The 21,918-nt window shown below is 33.2% G+C and overlaps 1 protein-coding gene across 4 annotated transcripts in view; it reads right to left on the minus strand.

The window, feature by feature from the left end:
• LOC132705296 (E3 ubiquitin-protein ligase goliath-like) overlaps positions 1-18,771 on the minus strand; it is a 61,569-nt gene extending 42,798 nt beyond the window's left edge. For 3 of the 4 annotated variants that reach the window (XR_009619377.1, XM_060675794.1, XM_060675792.1), the window contains exons 1-3: positions 18,495-18,771; positions 5,913-6,187; positions 3,283-3,549 (exon numbers count right to left, since the gene is read on the minus strand). Coding sequence is in view for 3 of the 4 variants with exons in the window: in XM_060675794.1 (XP_060531777.1) it covers positions 3,283-3,549; positions 5,913-6,162 (517 nt within the window). In the remaining variant the exon portion in view is untranslated. Of the gene's footprint in view, positions 1-3,282; positions 3,550-5,912; positions 6,188-7,450; positions 7,496-18,494 lie in introns of those variants that run through there. The other variant, XM_060675793.1, reaches the window with a different exon arrangement.
• Positions 18,772-21,918: the final 3,147 nt, after the last annotated feature.

The following is a 21,918-nucleotide window of genomic DNA, read 5'->3' on the forward strand; positions in this document are numbered from 1 at the left end:
CTCTGTGGCTCTCTAGTAATTTTAAAGCGTTCGGTAAAGCGTGTATAGAGGCCATGTAGAAAATACATTGTGAATGGCATGTCACCATACAGTCTACTGCAATTCACTGCGAGACCTAATGCCGTATTATCGTGTTTCCAGTTACTGCGTAACGGTAAATAAATTCGGTCAGTTTTCAACCCCTGACCTTGCGTTTCGTTGAAAATTGATTGATTGTATGCATTATAGACTTGGGGCGGTATGTCGCGACGTCAGGGGTTTTTATTCGTATTCGGCGACGCCGGATATTGCGGATGCCAAACCATCATGATATACGACCTTTATTTGTATCCCGAAAGACTTACTTAATATGTTTTGAATACGTATCGAGGGATCAAATATGGATTATCATCTGTTTTTGTCTTGTGGACGCGGCCAAGACAACAGAACTAATACACATCGCTAATCTACTACTTTTATACTTAAATGATAATGGAAAATGGCCAACACCGCAAATGCAACTATGGCAACGGTATTTATACCCAGTGAACTCCATTTACTGAACTGCAATGATCCTGCGGTAACACAGCCAATATTTAAGTAATTTTTCAAATAAACTTCTACAGGTTACTGTAATACTCTTTACAAAAGTTGTTGATTCCTCCTGCGTCTGTTTTTGCTGAGTCGAACTAGCTAACGTTTCGCGAATCATCCTGTTGGCTTCTTCAGAACTTGACTGAAACTGGCTCGTATTTTACTCTGTATTTATATTGTTTGAGGGGGGGCGGAGCTAAATGAGGGGCATAAACACCGTCTCACAATAAACTGCAAACATTAATTTTCCGATACATTGGACATCAGATGCACAGGATATCGACACTATTCGCTTTTGAAAACGTTGTGCTGTTACCAGACACATGTTGTCTGATAACTTATCGAAAACCTAATAACCGTTCCACATATAACCTTTTTTTTTAATTTAGTATCACTATTAAATATCAAAAAGTTATTGGAACAATGGAATGAAACGATGCCATTATTTATTTTGATTAAAAACATAATAATGAAGCAGGCCATTGAAAATAGCATTTTTCTACATCCTCAAAAATTAAAACACAAGCAACGGTAAAAATACTAGCGGCATATTTATTCTCTTTTCTGGTGGCTTTTGTTCTACAAAGGTTCAAAGTCTCCTAAACCTCACTATTAACAAAGGAATTAAAAAAAAAATCTCGTGCAGTCGAAAAATTATTCTGAAAACCAAAATTGATAGTTACCAGTTTGACTCGAGTCGACACGATGAAGAAGGAAATATGGAAGTGTCGAAAGGTTAAAACTGGGGTTAGACAAACAGGCAAATATAATTTGGCTCGTAATTAGTTAGATGCAGTAAGTAAAAAAAAAGAGTTTCTACATAGAAAAAGAAATTATTTGGTTAAAAATAATAAGAATAAAAATTCTTTTGATATATTCGAACTAAATAGGTTTGTCGAAGTAAATAGATAGTTTACTCGATAGCAAAATGGTAAAATATATTGCTTCAAAAATGTATTTTTAGGATTGAATCTTATCGTTTTGTCTATTGAACTAGTTATTCATTGAAAAAAATATATATTTTAATTATTATATTTTTATTATTAGATACATATGAGTACAGAATGAACAAAGTTGAAAAAAATAATATAGGCAAAATGTAATAGAAGAATGGTGAGAGTGCATGTAAGGTTTAATTTGTCCGAAGTACTCCAAGAAACGTAGAACTGACAACGGCGTCCCTATTTGAAGTAAGGCAAGTTTGCAATTTTTACGCACCGTGCGTTCAATTTATCTTGATAACATTTTAATTGGCTGTAACTTTTTTGTTTTTAGAGATATCAAGGTAAAAAAAAAACAAAATGCAGAGTTAGTGCCAAAGTTTTTTTTCCACATGACGTAACTAACCAAAACACTATCATTTTTGACAAATCGGCAAAAGGAAATTTTTATATAATTTCAAAAAGTGCCCTGACTGGCAAATAAAAATATGCTTAGGTATGTTTGACATATTAGAAAGCAACGTTGATGATTGAATTATTGTCCATGTTATTATTGTTAAAGTGGTTTTTCCGTGGAAGGAGTGATACACTTCAAGTTTACTTTCTGAATAATAAAAATGCAACCGCAGCTGGCCGTCAATATATTAGACTTTATCCAGAGCCCGAGCTCCTTCAAAACAGATATTTCCAAGGCTGGCAAAGAAATTTGCATTGCATTTGCAAGGTATGCCGGAATCACAATGTTTTAAACGAAGAAAATAAGGTAAATGTATTAGGATTCTAAGAAGCAATAATAATTTTTTGAAAAACATTTTATGGACTGATGAAAGTTCGTTCACTACAAGAAAAGGTTGTAATAGAAAAAATACGGGATATTGGTCTTTAAATAATCCTAGACAAATACACGAAATAAAAACCCAAGCGTACCAATCAATTGATATATGGTGTGGTGTCATAGATGAGCATATTTTAGGTCCGATATTTATAGATCAAAAGTTAACTTGGAGATCATTATTTGCAACTCTTAGAACCAAATAGAACAATATATACCCCTAAATAGATCAGCGCTGATTACAATGTTGTGCAAGTTAAAAATTTTCTTAACATGGAATATCCCAGAGGTTGGATAGGAAACGGCGGAACTATGAATTGGCTAGCCAACAGCCCCGACTTTGAAGGGATTTTTTCTTTTGGGGACACATAAAAAATCACGTGCACAAAAGCACAGAACTCCTTGTAATAATGCCGTGGAACTTGGGCAAAGGATTTCAGAGGCAATCAATCAGTTAAGAGACAATTCGGAATGTATCAGAAATGTGTTCAGGAAAATGGTGGTCACATACAACAGTATTTAGAATAGTTAAAGAATTTTTTACTTTAGTGTGTCTTGACATTTTTAGTGTTTTTGTTCTTCTTTAATTATATAAAAATTTCCTATTTTTGCCGATTTGTCAAAAACGAGTTGACTCAAATATAAAGTGTGTTACATCATTGTAACCGGAATAAGGGTGTTTCGTTTAAAAAAGTATGATGTAGGCTTATATGTCAGAACATTGATAGTGTTTTGTTTTTTTGTTTACCTTGATATCTCTCAAAACAAAAAAGTTATAGCCAATTAAAATGTTATCCAGATAAATTGAACGCACGGTACATATTCACATTTAGTAGTCTTCTTCGGACGATGATAGTGACAATCGGGATATTTTTAATATAAACACATTAAAAATAGAACTCAACGGGCACAAAGCCATTTCAAAACAAAACTTACGCCTGGGATCGTTGCTCAGCTTCATTTTCTCCAGCGACGATGAATCGCGGTCATTGTACACGATAACTCCAGAAGCGTGGCTCCGAAACGCATTATCGATCTTTATGTCAAAATTGCACTGACCCCTTTTTATCATCGCTATCCACGGAGTTCCCGGATTCGGGAGACGTCCGTCCGACCTTGAGCTCTCTAGTGGAAGCACACAACCGCTGTGATCATCTCGTCGATGCTGTGATGTGATGTGGACTAGAACACCGAACGCCGGACCTGCAAGAAATATAGCCGTAATAGTCGGGAGTAAGCTACGAAGATGCAAAGAACATTCATAAACTTTAAACTTTTAACCTCACGAAAAATTGCGGCGCGGGTACGGCCCTGCAAATGAAAATTAAAATTCATTTCAGAAAGGTGTAGCGTAATAAAGCCTTATTAGACCTAGAGAGTTGAGTTGAGATATTTGGCATTGAGCGAAATTACTTACCTACCACGTAACAAGAGAATAATTTTATTATAACAGAATAAAAATTATATCGCCATTTTCTCGATCATCTGAGGAAATATCATCTTATCTTGAGGTTATAATTAACGGGCCCCACATTTGATGATATGCTGGACTGTTTTTTTCCAGTTCTCTGGTGTCACTTCCTCGATGTCTCGATCAAACAGATGCTAAAGAGAACGATGTTTGAATAAATTTATAAATATTATATTTATAATATAAATATATTTGAATAAATATATACAAAAGCAATATTTTCGCTAGGTAACCAGTTGGTAATTCCTCCAAGATGAAGTTGGAGTTTTCTCTATCCGACGTGCGTTATTCAAACTATTTTATTATTTTACCAAAACCATCCGAATTCGTAATGACAACAAAGCCTATTTAACCTATTGGCCTATTATAGGGCTCAAAAAATTTTATTACACAAAGTTTACCCACACCGAAATTGAGCGAAACCGCATGGAGTTTTCCATTTTTCATTCTACACTTTTCTGAAATGCCTTATAGTAGATTTCCTATAAATCTATCTATATTTCCTATTTCATGCGGTTATTTCTCCAATTGTATTTTTTGGACTTTTCTGAGGTAGGTATCAATATTAGCAAGACTATTTTTTTAATGGTAAATTTTATTACTGAGCTGTACGTCAACATTATATGATGCCAAATATTTCGAGAACAGTTGCTCGTAAAGACAAAAATTCATTTTTTTGCCACAATGATAATTAAGAACAAAATTTCGTTCAGAAATCGCCATTATTTAGGAAATTATACAGAATAAATAAAAATAAGCATGTATCAGTTATTAATAAACCATCTATCAAACTTGTTTGCGGTCAAAACTGCAAGTAAAAGAACGTGCCTATACAAGGGTACAAGGGTAAGTGTTGCCTTACATACAAGTTAATTTAAAAGTATTACAGGTGGTTTACATATGACTCCCACTCACGAACTTATATAATTTCTGCTTTCAATAAATTGTTCTTTCAACAAATGAGTGATGTTTATTTATTTTATATTTAACAAACTGGATTGAAATCTGGGAAACACTGCCGTGAAAATGCTGCATCAAAACTTCCTGTGAGTGGCTATTGAATCGTTCAATGCCGCAAGATCTTATGACCCCTGAGAGAATGACCCTCTCTTTTTTTTTGTTATAGTTGCTTCATAAATTCCTGTATTATCAGCATTGGGCAGTAGATATATGAATAACCTATATGAATCAACAAAACAATTAAAACGCGCTGCAATGAAAATTGCTCTGTGCTGGGAACTAAGCTTGCTATGCAATTGCACTGCGGTCTATCTTAATTAAAAGGCACTAAAAGATTCGGCGGGCTCGGACCTTTTTACGCTAGTGAACACAACACATAGTAGTCAATTAGAGATACTTTCGAATTCCTCAATTAGCCACCAGGGGGCGTAATTGTTATCCTGAATATCGCAAAAAATATATTTTCCGGAAAAATAATAAATACAAAAATAGGACTTTGTTTATGTCATCACCATCCCAGTTAAAACTTCAATATCTCTCCCTTAACCTAAAATATGAATAATAATAAGTTGCATTTTGTATAACGTTGCATTTATCCTTTTTTCAATGTTTTTTTTTCGATTATGACAGCAAACGCTACCTGGTGGCAAGGTAAGCAATTAAAATCGCGTCACATATGGTAAAAATATGACATTTTTTTTTAGAAATTGTTCGAAAATTTCTTTAGAGATAGAGGAAACAGCATTAAACAAACAAGATTTAAATTTGTCTTGCTTTAAAACAGTACTCACTTTAACCATGGTTAACATTAGAAAGTAGAAGTAGAAACCTCATTTTCCAATTTAAGATAACAATTACGCCTTGTGGTGGCCACTAAAGAAACTCAAAAATATTTCCAGAACTTTCTCTTGGCCGATTTAATCTCTTTCTCTTTTAAAATTTCTTTCGCTAACCGCAAACTTCTTTGGCTTTTCTGGGACTTCAAACCAATCCAACAATTTCAAAAACGACTCTAGATTAAATTGCGTTTGCATTTCACTCGATTGTTCAGTAACTCATTTACCTATTTAAATTTAAGGGACAAAATTACTCAAGCTTAAAATACCGGGTCCTACCTATTCTACAAAATACTTACCAACGTATCCCCCTCCGAATCTTCCGACCTCCGTTTTGTCCCACTTCCATCCGTGGTCAGTCTTGAACGATATATTTAAGTACGCAGATACGAAACTATTATCCTCTGCATTATAGTTAAACGCTCCAATCGAGACGTGGTCCTCAGGGGAAGCCTCCGAATGGCATTGTGCAAGAAAGTGTACCAACACAGAAAACATGAACACCAACTGCTTCGGGATCGTATTCAAGGAAGACCAAAGACACCACATAGCTGAGGTTTTATATTTTGAATTTCTGAAAAAAAAAACGGTAGTTGATTTAATTAGAATTACAAATATGTACAGCGACATTAGCGCTTCCCGCACGAAAATTATTAAGAGAGATAAAGAATGTTTTAGCCTAGGAATCGATAATCATCGATATCAGCTTTTGCTGTAACTAAAAAAGAGTATATAAGAAACTTGTCTATGTTAAGGTGAAGAAGACAGACATTTAAATCAAAATAAATTGTATAGATTTGCAATAATGAAATTTTAAAAATCTAAAAAATGATTGAAATCAATTGAAATTACTTGAAACAATTTCAAGAGTTAAATAATATATATAAAGTTTAAAAAATGTTGTATGAAGCTGCTTATCGTCTACAATCTTATCGTGCATTGTGGTGTGACACCCTGTATTTTGTGCCTTACTTTTTCTTATCATAATTTTAAAAGCCGGAAGACAATAAGCCAAGGATTAATATTAATAATATTCGAGATAGGCCGGAGGATTTTTTAAAATTTACTGTTTCATTGTTCAGCTAGATATTTACAAATTACAAATTTATGTTTACCATTATTTAGTTGCATAGAATGAAGTCTTAATTTTTATTCAAGTTTTTAGATTTTTTTTTAGAAAACCTGCCGCAATTCCTTCTTTCAAAACAAGTGTGTTCTTAATAAAAACGAATACATAAGATATCTGAATTTAAATCTGAACAGCTAACACCACGTGATCCAGTCACATGACCTAATTAAACATATCGAATAAAGCCGCAATGTTTACGGTAACTTTGATGTATAATAAAATATTCTGCAAGATGTAGGTCAGTAACCGAGAAAATCACTTTTGGACATTTTAAACAGGTCACATGGTAAAGTCACACCGTTTATTATTTCATATCCCAACTTAATAAAAATGTTTCAATTCTGAATAACAATGTCCGTTTGTACCTGTATGCACAATTAGAACCCGACATATACAAAAAAGTAGGTACATTCTAACTTCTGAAATTTTTCCGTTATGTATCGTGACGTTATATCAAGTTCTCTAGTTGTTTAAACTTCTAGTAAAGAAGGCAAATTCAGATTTAAGAGCTGTCAAGTTGGTTATCAAGAATGACGTCGAACCGTATACAACCCTCATTTGCAATTTTTTTTTCAAATAATGAGAATATTTAAACAAATTTAGAAAATAGATATGCAGAGAGTCATCTGAGTTGTGACTCGTACTCCACGAGTAAAGGTCGACCACATATCCTGATACTATATTATCTAGGAACCTGTTTTAACTTACCTACTTTATTAAGCAGTGGTCGAACAAAACCCTTGTAAAGAAGAAATGAATAAAAATTAATTTTACATATAATATAACGTGTATTACACTACTTATTCTTTATGATCGGTTGCACATCACTAATGCCAAAGGCATTTAAATGTCTTTAATCGCCCTGTTCTATTGAAATACTGAATGATACTGCACACCACGAATACAAAAATATTTTTGTTCCTGTAAAGGTGAACACTTTTTTATCTTGGCACTGAGATAGTAAAACGCACACGGCATCGTGATAAATTATTAGCTTTTAGGTACCTCAAAAAAAAAAAAAGGAAGTGGTTTGTACGGGTATACTTTCATCAAACGGTTAATTAAAGCTGCTGAACAATAAACCCCAGTAAACGTCTTTTGTCTCAATTTAATGATAGTGATACTACTCCTACTCCTACTTTTGAATGAATCATTTATAATTAAAACCATCGAGACTGTGATATGAATACATCGCATATAAAATATGCCGGTTATCGAACCAAATTTAATGCGACTGTATTCCTTGTTTGTTTCTAAACAATTTATTTTTATCATAATTATCTATAAAAATGAATTAAAATATTACCAAAATACTGATAAGGGTATTAAATTCGATCGTTTTATTTATTGTTTAATTAATACTTTCTAAACAGCACCTGAGGAAAAACAGTTTTATTGATGTACTAAGTTCCCAAAAAAAGTAACGTACTTAATTAGAAGTTTAATACCTTTTAAGCCGGGGACCAATTTTCTTACAATTTACAAAAAAATAGATGAAATTTTCTTCAAAGTCGGAAAGATCAGTACCACCTCAATTCTGTGGAAAATACGCTCCTATTACCAGCAATTAATTTCTATTATTCATATATCTAGTCGGAATTACAGCTACTTTAGATTAGATTTCTAAAAACTCATACGCAATAATATCGGTGGGTGGGTGAAAAGTGTCCAATCAATAAAAGATAGTTCTCCACTAGCTCTGATTATTTTCTTTGTTGGCTAAAGTATGTATCCGTTCTTCAATACAGATTTAATAGAAGGTCGATATTGGACAGGAAACCTTGCTATTTACATTTTAAATAATTATCTGTTAAGTTTGGGCATCGCTTTTGCATGTCTCAAGGCCAGAGTACTTGAATCGAGACTTGAACCCAGGAACTGGATACAGTTCCTAGGTTCAAGTATCGTAGGTACCTTTGGTAGCAAAATAAATAAGAACTAAAAGTCCAGATTTTCACGAAATTATATATTTTCACATGACAATTGTTTGGACAGTGTCTTTATCAAATGTAATATTTACAAACTACCTGCTACTATATATACCGAAAAATGACCATCAAACCTTAATTAATGTTGTTGTGAGAATTTAAGTTTAATAATTTTATACTTTTTGTGGCTGTATGTAAAATATCAAAATTGTCGTGAAAAATATGTTTTTCTGTTTTTAAGTGTGTAGAATAATTAGATCCGCATTTCAACCTGTAGACACCTAATTTTGAGATTTTTTACATTTCGTTTTATTGTTGTTTAAACATTTTCCTATTGTGTTGTTAGTTCTGAAAGCTATGTTTAAACCACAATTTGAAAAATGTTTTGAAACTTTTTCACTGGCTTCTCTTATGCATATAATTGTTTTAAATTGTTCGGGTTCTGTATTAGGTTTCGGATAAATAGAGTTTACTGTTGTCTGGATTTGTTTTTTATTTTATAATTTTTTATTTATTATTTTATCGGTAATGGACGGATTGTAGCCGTTGTTCAGTGCAATTTGTTTAATGATATGAAGTTCTTTGTTGTAATTTTCTGTTGAGAGTGGCGTATTAAGAATTCTGTGTATAAAAGAGTGAAATGCAGCCATTCTGTGTATATAAGGGTGATTTTAGCTGTTATGTATGACTGTGTCCGTGCGTGAAGGTTTATGGTAAATGGAAAAATCTAATTTGTTTTGCGTTTTCGTAATAGTTAAGTCTAAAAAACGAATAGATTTATCCAGTTCAATCTCGACAGTGAATTTTATACGATTATATAATAAGTTAATGCAGTTTAAAAAAGAATTCAATTGTCTGTCCGTTCAACAAAGCAAGCAAAGACATCATCCACGATCTATACCAGAATAGAAAACTTTTACTTAAAGGATGTTCTAGTATGATATTTTCCAAATTATCCATAAAAATCTCGGCTAACAAAGGACTAAGTGGGTTTCCCATAATCAAACCTTCCTAAAAGATGTAAATCTGTCCATTAAATTCGAAATAATTTTGGTCTAAAGATACTATTAAGCAATCTAATAAATCTTGTTTCACCAAAGGGTCGACCTGTTTCCGAGTGAGGGTGAAATCTACTAAATCTATCACAACCATAGGTGGGAAATAAGTTTTGTACATCAAAAGACAATAGTGTTGCGTTAGAAGGGATTTTGATATCTTTAATTTTGTTGATTAATTCAAAAGAATTTTTAATTGCAAATTTTATTTTGGTTTAAAATCTGGGTGGAACTTTAAAATATTTACTAATTTTGTTGAGAGTTTAACTGCTGGAGCTGTTACATAAGACGCCTGGTCTAATGGGCATATATTGTTTATATAATTTAACTAAAGAATATAATTTCGGCGGTTGTGGATTCATAATTATTAAAAAATACTTGTCTTTGTCACTAAATGTCTTTGATATGACTCGGTAGGATCGTGTTTGATACATTGGAAAAGTTCTGGTGTAAAAAAATTGTTGGTTTTTGAAATATATTCTGGGAGATCGATAGCTATGACTATCTTCCCTTTATCTGCACGTGTAAATATTATGTTATTTTCAGAAGCTTTGTTTTTGATAGTTTCTACTAGTGACATTTGAGAAATTTCTTGGTGTTTGTTGTTATTAGAATCGTTAATGTCCTTAATTGCTAATTCACAATCGATAATAGATGAAATGTCTGTTAGAGCTGTATAATCAAATGTGTCAAATTCTAGGGGATTAAGTCCATGAGACAATTTAGAATGTATTACCTTTGCATAAATGTTGTTTGTATCCCGTTTTCTGTACTCGTATCTTCGTTCTTCCTTCATCCATTTCGTATGACCTTGGATCTGGGCATTTGTTAAAAAACCAAATGTTTTGGGAACATATTCGGCAACGTAGAAGCAATTTGAAATACCCAATAGCCAAGAAACCAATTTCAGCTTCTTTCAAAAATTGAACTGAGGCTTTTACTTGATGAAAATCCATTTAACAAAATAAATAAGAACTAAAAGTTCAGATTTTTTTAATTTTAATTTTTAAAATTTCCTGAAAATCTGAACTTTTAGTTCCTATTTATTTTGTTAAATGGATTTTCATCAAGTAAAAGCCACCTCAGTTCAACCTTTGATAGCGTTGTACTAGCCCAGGTTTGACCCGTTCTAAATTTTTGAGAGGGCAAATTTCGGTACAAATTATCAGAGGCGGATATATAAAACGATAAATGCAAATACCGCTGTTGTCGCAGTAGAAAATATTCTGTCCCCAATCAATTTCATTATTTAAGGTAATTTCCGAAGTCTTTCAAAATCTTTTGCTCCCACGTATCCACAAAGGCATCGATTTGATGTTGGCGAAACGCGTCGAAAAACGATTTCAACATGACATTTACAACGGTTTTATCCAGCTTCATCTCATTCAATAAACCGACGCGCATTATTCACAGATAACAGAAAGTCTTTTACTGCCTTTATTGAGCGAAATATTAAAATTTATCGTTCAATTTTGCCAGTGGCTTTCGCGTACGCTTAAGCGAGAAAAAATTAAATTTATACACACTTAAACAATGGCTCGCCCATCCCCATCCGTTATTTTTTGAAATGGCTTTAAATTTTAGGAATGCCAGTTTTTTAGGTTACTTTAAGAACGTGCATGATTCAATGGCGACATCTCTCTCGAGGTTTCTCTTCTGGTTAATTTTAAAATTAAGTATACAGCATGGCGCATTAATATAGCAAAGTACTGTATAGCCTCCTATACATCACCATTAAAAAAATATTTTAATAAGTTTTCCATAAAATCAAAACATACACATTAGAAATATTCTCAATTATATAGACATTCATAAATGCCGGAGAAAAATATAAGCGAGTTTGCAAATTAAGATTCTGCCTATACAAACTGTGATTAATTAATTAATTTATTCATTTTTAACCTGACTGAATTGTAATAAATTTATTGCTTTGACGTTTTAAGTAATTTACAGTACCTTAACCGTAACAAGTATCTGTAAAAAATTTAAATTTTTATTTGAAACTTAAATGGACCGTTTCAAATTTGATTAAGCATTGATGCTGCGGGGCATTTTCGAATAAGTAGAAGCGTTATTTTAACATCAGCTGATATGTATCGTTCGTATCGTATGTGATCCTTCGAGTAAGCAAGCGAGGCTGCTTTCACAGGATAGCTCAAAGGTAAGGGTAAGTACCTGTACTCTATTGATCTTACAGATAAGTTTGAAAATAATCATTTTTGTCTTGTGTGCTTGTCGATTAACAACATTTTTCTTCTTATATTTACAGTATTTTTCAAGGCAAGAGATTATATTCACGGTAGATAAAGGGACGTTATAAGATTGCAGATAAACGTTTATTAGAATCTTACAATTAAACATTTTTTTGAAGGTTCCTGTTTTTTAACGCTTACCAGCAGATGTTACCCTGTTAGAAGAAGATATGGAAAACAACGCAGAATTTGAGTCGAGATGGTAGTCGAACATAATGACAATTTTGAAGAAGAACTACCTCAGCAAATAAAAAAACGGATCCAGCAATTTGTTTTCAATGTTTACAATTTCATAAGAAATTCAGGAGGGGAAGTAGAAATAGTAATAAAAACAAGTGACATGACCTTCCAAAGTGAACTGCAACAAAAATTGTTGCAAATGGATAGTCAAGAGGAAAGTGAGAGAAGATGCTTCGCGAGTTTTGAAAGAGCAACACGCAGATCAAATTAGGCGTATAATCTATGCTTATACAGTGAATAGTGTTTTAACCCTAGAAGAACTGCATAAAAATGTACTGACAGACTTAAACATTAGTTGTGCCAAAGAGTTGTTGCGTACTTTTTTGAAGAAAATGGATTTTCAGTTCCAACAATTAGTAAACGTGAAGTACTAATGGAATCTCAAAGAATTTTGCAATGGAGGGTAGATTAATTAAATGCAATTGAAAAATTTCGAGAGCAAAATAGGCCAATAGACGAAATGTGGTTTGACACTCATGACAGTAAAAAAAAGGGTGGTGTGATAAGAGTAGCAAGTGTGTACTAGACGTGCCGCTTTCACGTGGAAAACGCATAATTCTTCGCGCTGGGTCCAAAGATCGTTGGGTGGAAAATGCCTTATTTTTGTCTGCCCAAAACGTCAAATATTCAACTATGGATTTTCATGAAAACATAACCGCGAAAATATTTGAGGACTGGTTTGAAAATAAACTATTGCCAAAACCATCGCCAAATACTGTTATTTTGTTGGATAATGCCTCGTATCGTTCAGCCCAAATTAGAAAGATTCTAAATACTTCAAATAATAATTAATTTTTCTAAAATATTCGAGATTATATTAAATAAATTTTATTTTTGCTCAAATTAGAAATAAACTATCTACGCAACAACATGGTTTTTATGTGAAAAGATCATGTATCACCAACTTATGCTCCCTGCCTTCGTATGTCTGTGACTCTCTGAACAAGCAAGGTCAAGTTGACGTTATATGCACTGACTTCCACAAAGCATTTGACCACATAGATCATCACTTACTGATTGAAAAAGCATCTCATAAATTTGATTTCTCTGATTCGCTGATTACAGTGTTGAGGTCCTATTTGGTGAATGGTTGACAGTTTGTTGAGATTGAGGGGTTTAGATCAATTCCTTTTGTTCCAACTTCTGGCGTGCCTCAAGGTTCTAACCTTGGACCTCTTCTTTTCAATATATTTATAAATTAACTCATATCTTTGATCATCTGCAACAAGCTTGCCTATGCGGATGACCTAAAGCTATACGAATGCATTGAAAGTGGCATGGACTGCATGACTCTCCAGGACACGATTAATATAAATTGCATCTTAACATCAGCAAGTGTAATGTGGTTTCTTACCATCGCACAAAAACTCCTATAGTCTTTAATTACAATATGGATGGTACTGTCCTGTGTATTTTGACCAGTCGTTCTCTTTTGTACCTCACATTACTAAAATGGTTTCCAGTGCAATGCAAATTTTAGGATTGGTAATAAGAAATTGCAGGCATTTTTGTAGCTCAGCTACTGTTAAATTGTTATTTAACTGTTACGTTAGGTCCAAGCTTGACTATGGCTCGCTGATATGGTCACCAATTTATAACTGCCACACTCAGTCCATTGAGAGTGTGCAGAGAAGGTTACTAAAGTATCTAATGTTCAGGGAGGACGGTTCCTATCCTGAGAGGGGAGTTGATCACGATCTTCTACTAAGAAGGTTCGCTATACTGCCCCTGAGCTTGCGCAGAGACTTGCAATCTGTTTCATTTCTCTATAAGTTAGTTCATTACGGAGTCGATTGTCCGTTTCTTCTGGAACAATTACGCTTTCATGTGCCGCGGCTGGAAGGGAGACATCAATCAACTTTCTTACCGCAGTTACCCAGGTCCAATATCCATTTTCAAAACTCTATTTACAATATGTATGGTACCTTCAACAAACTATCATCGTACTGCGAATTATATTATGATGGTCTCCAGGCCATACTTCAGCAACTTCGATTGGCGTCGGATTATCCGTACCGATAAGTCTTATCCTTTTCTTTCTGTTTCTCATTCTATCCTTCTTCATTTTTTTTAGTTATAAGATTAGTAGATTTAAGATTAGTTTCTACGTCCCCTAGTATATATATTGGATGATTTATATTTAACATTTCCTGTAATTGGGTCATGTTACCTGTTGGAAATAAAGTGCTATTATTATAAAGAACAAATTAAAGAATTGCTGTGCGGAAATCATTGTATATTTAACCCGATTGAGAAGATTTGGTCTGAGTTGAAAGCGCATATAAGAAGAAATAACATTGACCCAAAATTTAGTTATTTTACCATAAACGTGATTCGACAAGAGGTACCTAAAATATCAGTACAAAGCTGGTCTAACTGGGAGAAAAACGAGTAATAAAAGAAGAAAATATTTATCGAAATTAGTGGAGGAGTTCATCATTGAACTAGGTGATGACAGTAGCGATGGTCGCGATTTTTTAAATGACTGATACTTTACTATTATTATATTTAATATTTTCTATATAATAATATAATGATACTATATAAAAATGTAATGAAATAAAGCGTAATAAATTTTTACTTTGTACTAATTTTTTTATGTTTCAAGAATTTCTCGACGAAAATGATTGAAAACATACTTATATCCCGCTTGTTAGTGTAGATAGATAAATTCCTAGGACGCTCCTGGAATGGTTACGGTTAAGAGTCGGCAGGGTGTTCTATAAGGGGCTGCGGTTTTGAAGTAATAAACATTACGCAAAGTTAATCACGGGGTTGGTTGTAAAAGCACTATATTTCTGGCCGAGGTATACACAATTCGTCTGGGTTTAAAATTTAAAAACCACATTGACTTGCCTGGTTCATCAAAAACGGAAAGCCCTTTACCCTGAATAAACGGAGCAATAAACCAATAAATTGTCGATGTACAAGCGCTTATCAGAACAGCAAGGAATTTTTATTTTAGTAGTGTCAACCTTAGAAATTCTAAACTCATCTGGGCTTTGCCATTACTGGCGTCAACCAAAAAGAAAGTGTCTGCAGGTCTTTGAAAAACTTCAGAGGGCATGGAAGCTGCCATAGGGAGGACAACGGAGTGCGATTTGAAACATATAGACAAGATATTGGCGGAATTAACTACAAAGTTAGACACAATCATATAAACCCAAAAACATCCGCCCATGTAATTGGTGTAATTAAAAGTCCGTCTGAATTAATGAAAAACAAAAAACTAGTGATAATGGTAACACAGTTGCAAACTATTCCGACGACTAATTTTATTTAATATGTATTTATAGGTCACATAATTACGACTATAGAGTACGTATTACAACAGAATATATTAATATATTTTGTGTTTCAATTTTCTTAATACAACCCTGGACGGGTTTGATTTTTTGGCCCAAAAATGTCTACGAGCACATAAAAACGTCAATAGCATTATTCACCATTGATCGTGTGTCGGACTATACCAGCTCTGTGAAATCCAAAAAATCTGAGAAATCTTTCTAAAATCATAATGTATTTCCGTGCAGTTTTGAGCAGTTTTCAATAACAAAAGCAAAACAAAATGAAATAAAAAAATGCGAATATGAAATTATTAAACCAATTTTGCTATTGTTAATTTAAATAAACTAAACTAGTGGGATCCTTAATTTGGATTTTTTTGAGTATTCGCTCAACTCAATTTTACAAAATTATTTCCGGCTTTGATTGTAATTTTCTACTCAACACATATTAATAATTACCAAAATTCTTCACTAAATGTCTTAAACATTCCCTATTCTATAAAGACAATATATAAATATATAAAATAAAATATAACCTCAAATTTTCAAATTTATGTTACTTATAGTTGTTATATCAAATCGATGTTCCCGGTTCCCATACGATACGATACGATAATTTGTGTGTGATGTATATAAGGGTTTCTTTTATTTATTTATCTTCTAAAGTAAACAAATTTTCCAAATCTGAAGAGAAGGAAAAAAATCAAGAGACCGAATATCCATTTTGAAAATGTATGAATTTATTTATTAGTTTGTTTATCTATTTAATAATAAATTTTAATACTGTCAGTTAGACAGCTCATTAGCGTCCCAACGTATTTTTTGATATAATTTTAATTTAATAGTTTCTAATTATTTTAAAAATTGGCACATTTGAAAAAAACTAAAAAATAAAAAACTAATCCCAAGATAATTCTTTAAACAATGTGTAATCTGGTGCACCAGCTCTGTAAAATCCGTGAAAAATCATACAATTTTAGGTTTGGGCACTTTCCATTAGATAAATTATCTTTAAATAATTGACTTGTGACTTGAAAAATTCCAATATGTCACTAAATAACAATTTTTACGTTATTTGTAGATTGCCTCTAACGTGTAACCAAGGGTGTAACGTTTGATTGCACGTTTACAAATTTTGGGAAACATCAGTTGGTAACTACAAGAGAGCTAATTATTCTAAAATTAAGCGACCTTTATTCGTGACATATGCGATTTGGATTTCTTAGAGTGTTCACTCAACTAATGATTTATACATGGAGAATTATTCGGGGATATCATCCTCCGTTCGTTTATTGAATTCAACAAACTAGCTTGAATTTTTAGGTTAAGATATAAGACATAAGATAACATCTTCAAAAATATTTTCTCTGCTTTTTTTTCTACTTGCCTTATATTTTTCCTAACTAAAAAAATCCCAACTAAATGAGTCAAACATGCCGTTTTCTATGAATTACAGTTGAAGAATATAAAAAATGAAAAAATTAAATTTTGAAGAAAAAAACAAAAATATTATATTTATTAATATATAACTGACACTGACAATAATCTTTCCCATTGAAAAAAAGGTTTTAAATATATTTTTTACTTTTTTTTCAATTATCACGGAATAAAATAAAATCTTTTAATATCTCGTATACAAATCATTTTTCAAAATCGGTGAAATCTGGAATAAAATTTAAACATTTGTAAAGTCTTTATAGAATCCGTGAATTTATCGTGAAATCCGTGAAATTGCATGAAAGTGTGTGCAATCTGGTACACTAAATTTTGGACAGTGAAGTGCCTCTCGGTTTAAAACCTTCTTTACATTGCGATGTAAATCGATTTTTTTATTTAACCCCAGGATCAAAATTCTCCAAATCTAATTGATAAAAAAATGTTCCCACTTGATGCAGATTATAGTAGTCACCGAAGTGGTACAATGGATATAATACCATGCTTACTTAAAAATCCGTTGCTAACTAAAATGTTTTGGTGAAGCAAAATTGAAAGTTTGATTGGTTTTCCTATGTTTATATACATTCGTTAATTACCGAAATCGAGTAAAAGTATATAAGTGGATCCTACCTTCTCGAATTCTTGAATACACGCAGTTCAATATTTCTCTAGAAAGCATAACTCCACTTTTAGCCCCTTGAAAAAGTTTCTAATTTCTGCCTTTGTCGCAGACGGTTCAATTTAGATTTATTCGAGCCTTTATTTTACTTTATATTCGTTCTTTATAGGCTAATGGCATAAAAAAGGCCCAATTTGTTATTCAGTATAATAACAAAAAAGTATATTTCAGAAAACGGTGTTAAATATATTATTTCATTTTCGAAAGGATTTACCTGACGAATAGAGCATCTCCAAGCATATTGTTTTTCAATAATATGATAATAAAATATATCCTACCTAATTTAATAATTACTATTACCATTTTTATTTAAAAAATGAAGACAGTTTTGCGGGTGATGTATAAGGTCAAAAGGACTTAAAATTGGAGAAAATTGCAAAACTAGCATATACCAATACTAATAAATTTTGTGGAATCACTAAGATTCACAAAGGGCTGCGCCTCCTACTGAGCGTTCTAGTCTAAGAGGTGGAACAATGAACCTGATGAGGTACTTGAGCCTTGATGCAAATCTGGCTGCCAAGCAACCTCTTTCGCTTACAGGCACAAATTTTATTTACACGTTTTGAGTAAATGAGACTTGGCAAGGAAAGCACGACAATTTTGGGCGGTTTAAAAAAAAATAACAGATATATAAATAAAAAACTCTATGACTACAACTGTCAATACATTTTATGACAACTCCTATGTAATGTACAAGAACCAACCGGAATTCTCATGAAATTTGAAGGAACTACTGAGTAGCTTTAGAGTAAGTCTACTCGTCTACTTAAGCAATAGCTGAATCAGCGGAGATATCACACTTGGTTATAATATAAAGAAAATTGTAATCTATAGAAAAATAGCGATTTTTTTATCTTGCATCTATACGAACCTCTAAAATATTTCTTTCTTCTTTCAAGACCAACCAAAAAAAAAACACCAAACAACAAATAAATTCACATATCACCCGATAATGCGCGTCGCGAAGGCAGAAAATGTCAAAACAGACCTATCCTTTCTCAGCATCACACTGAAAAGTTATTTTTTAAACAGAAAACTGCACTTTTCCTGTGAGACTGAACGCGCACTGACTTTGTCAACCATACACCCCACGCGGTGCCTTTCTGTCGACTGAAATCGCGGTGCCGCTTTGCGGTTAGCACACACACACAGCCGGTGCAGGAGAGCGTTCAATGAAACGTTGGATTTCTTTGGAGTTGATGGCCCGCACAGAGCAGGAATAACAATTTATTCCGAACACCCATTTGGAGATTTAAATGCTCCACCCATTGCGAGCGAATGCTATAATATTTATAATACCCCCACGTACATTACAAATTAAACAGAAAGATTTACAATTAAATAGTACAGAGCGCCACGCACTCAAACTATAATACAATTATGCAAAACATGTTTTAAATTATTGCCAGAATCCAAGTACGAACAAACATACACAACAACTTCATATGAATATATGTTGAAAACGTCTTAAATGTTCAGGTAAAGGGTGGTAAAGTTTTCAGAAAAAATCTAAAAAATAGTAAATTCGAAACCCCCCATATTTAACAAATGAAGTTGACGACCGATTCGAAATTCGAAGCTAGAACTGAAAAAACAATAACAGTTTTAACATTAAACTGTTCCTTGAAAATTAACGGTTTTTTAAATAATCTATCAAAGAGATTTAGGTATTCGTTACTAACCGGATCAGTTATTATCCCAACAATATATTCATGTTGGATATGTTTCCTGATTAATATATTGTGCGATATCTCACCCTTTTCTGGCATGACAGCCATAAACGAAGCACCTTTTCTACATTTCATAGACAGCGAACAATGCTAGATGAAGGACAAATTATGATAAATAATTATACCTAACTACATATACCGATCTAGCGTGCGGGAAGCGTCACTTTACCAGATCAGTTCCTTGTCCCACGGATCCGAGCCCCTTCGGACATTTCAGGGATATTACCGCTCGGGTTTGGGAACAATCGGATGTTTTCGGAGGTTTTACCACACGCCTTGAATTTTGACGTTTGCCAATTCATAGAGTAATGTCAGAAATGTATTCGTGTTGTTTTGCAAAAATGTACCCAAAAACTAACGGTCCTAGAAAAAGTATAGTATGCAACACGTTTGGTAACCTTTTCAAAATAAACTCGTGACTCAAATGCCTATTACCTCACTTGTTGCATCATATACTAATTTTATACTCCTATCTCCCAAATGCCGAATTATACACCGATCTAGCGTGCGGAAAGTGTTATTTTACCACGTTATTTTCGTTTCCCACGGATGATCTAAGCCACTTCGGTCATTTCCGGGATATTACCTCATGGGTTTGGCAGCAATCGGATGTTTTCGGAAATATTTCCACATCTTGACTTTTGGGGAACTAACGGTCGTAGAAAAATATAGTGTGTAACACGTTTGGTTTTTTTTACTTCCGTCTATAAAATACCTAATTTCACACCGATCCAGAGTGCGGAAAACGCCACTTTACCACGTCATTTTCGTTTCTCACGGATCCGAGCCACTTCGGACATTTTCGGGATTTTACCGCACCGGTTTAGGTGCAATCGGATATTTTCTGAGATTTTACCGCACGGTTTGAATTTTGATGTTTGCCAATTCTGTGAATTGGGTATCAATGTGTGTTGCTTGCAAAAATGTACCCAAAAACTAATACAGAAAAAAATATGATGCAATATATCAGACAATTTAAATACTGCGTGCTATAAGCTACAATTAAAATCTGGTGGACTAGTCCCCTAGTTTCCCACAGAAGTTTAACATATCGTTCGCTTGAACTCTAGTGGTTTTTACAGTTTTTATATTAATATCTTGCCGAGACCAACTGTACCATTTTCAAAGATCTATATCCTATCAGTACAAGCAAAACAAAATTGAAGGTTAGGACCTGCTTTTTCTTGCTAATAGGATCTCAAAAATTTAATCTAATTACAGGCTTTTTCTTTAAATAAACCACTTAACTATCAATTGTAAAAGTTAAATATACAACATAACGTTTTAAAATTTTTTATTGCGTTGTTTATATGTTAAAAAGAGACAACTATTGAAGAGCCGATCGGAACGATAAACCAATAGGTTTGATGGCAACTAGTAAATATTTTGAATGCTACGAAATTTACTAATCCGATGATCAGTTGTTATTTTTAATTTCTTAAATTGTGATTTTTTCGTGACTGTCGTAGAGAAAGCATAGTATGCAACACGTTTGGTAATAGTATATTATGCAACAAGTGCGGTAAACGGCATTTGACTCACGAGTGGGTTAAAAAGTTCACCGAACGTATTGCATACTATACTTTTTCTACGACCGTTAGTTTTTGGGTATAGTTTCGCAAAACAACACGAATACATCCATTGACATAACTGCCAGAATTGACAAACGTTAATTTGAAGCCCTGCGGTAAAATCTCCGAAAACATCCGATCGCTCCCAAACCCGTGCGGAAAAATCCCGAAAGTGTCCGAAGTGGCTCGGATTCGTGGGAAACGAAAATGACGTAGTAAAGTGACGCTTCTCACACGCTAGATCGGTGTGTAATTAGATTGTACAGACGGGGGTAGAAAAACTCTTTATCTCACTCATTTATTAAGCACTCGCTCCACTCGAGCCAAATAAACTCGTAAGTCAAATGCCGTTTATCACACTTGTTGCATAATATGCTATGTACTGTCGCTCGGTGTGCGAGGTCGGCTTAATATAATATTATGTTATAGCATATTCCAAACTATAATTTTCAGCTCATCACATACCTACATGCAGATTCGAAACAGTTGTTTAGACTAGAAAATTAAAAATATTAAAATTAAAAATTAATAATAAAAGTTAAAAATATTCATTTGTCTGGTTCCTCTAACATCGATATTGAATTTTATATAAAAATTATAGACTACAATTTTTTTCATTTTTCCTTCTTTACCTAAATCGAAAAAAACTGACGACTAAAGGTAGATTATTAAATTATTGTTGAAGCCGCGCATTTTTTAGTTTAAAAGGATTAACGGTAAAAAGATAAACATGACGCATTCGGTTATGGATGTCGTATAAGAGCGGTCGCATGTTCCATACACGTGAATTGTTTTTTTAGGCCTATCCACTTAAACGTAAAATCCAATCCCAAACAAGCTGAGCTGAGCTGTATATTCAAACCAAATGAAATACCTAAGTATGTGGTAATAGCGTTACAAAGACTCTAATTAAGAACTTTTTATATCCTATCAATATTATATTCTATGAAACAGAAAAGTTGGTTATAAGCTTATTTCAGTAAACCAGCTGCTA

This window comes from Cylas formicarius, unplaced genomic scaffold (genome assembly GCF_029955315.1).
Source record: "Cylas formicarius isolate icCylForm1 unplaced genomic scaffold, icCylForm1.1 PGA_scaffold_7__23_contigs__length_41026272, whole genome shotgun sequence".
In the NCBI taxonomy this organism is placed as follows: Eukaryota; Metazoa; Arthropoda; class Insecta; order Coleoptera; family Brentidae; genus Cylas; species Cylas formicarius.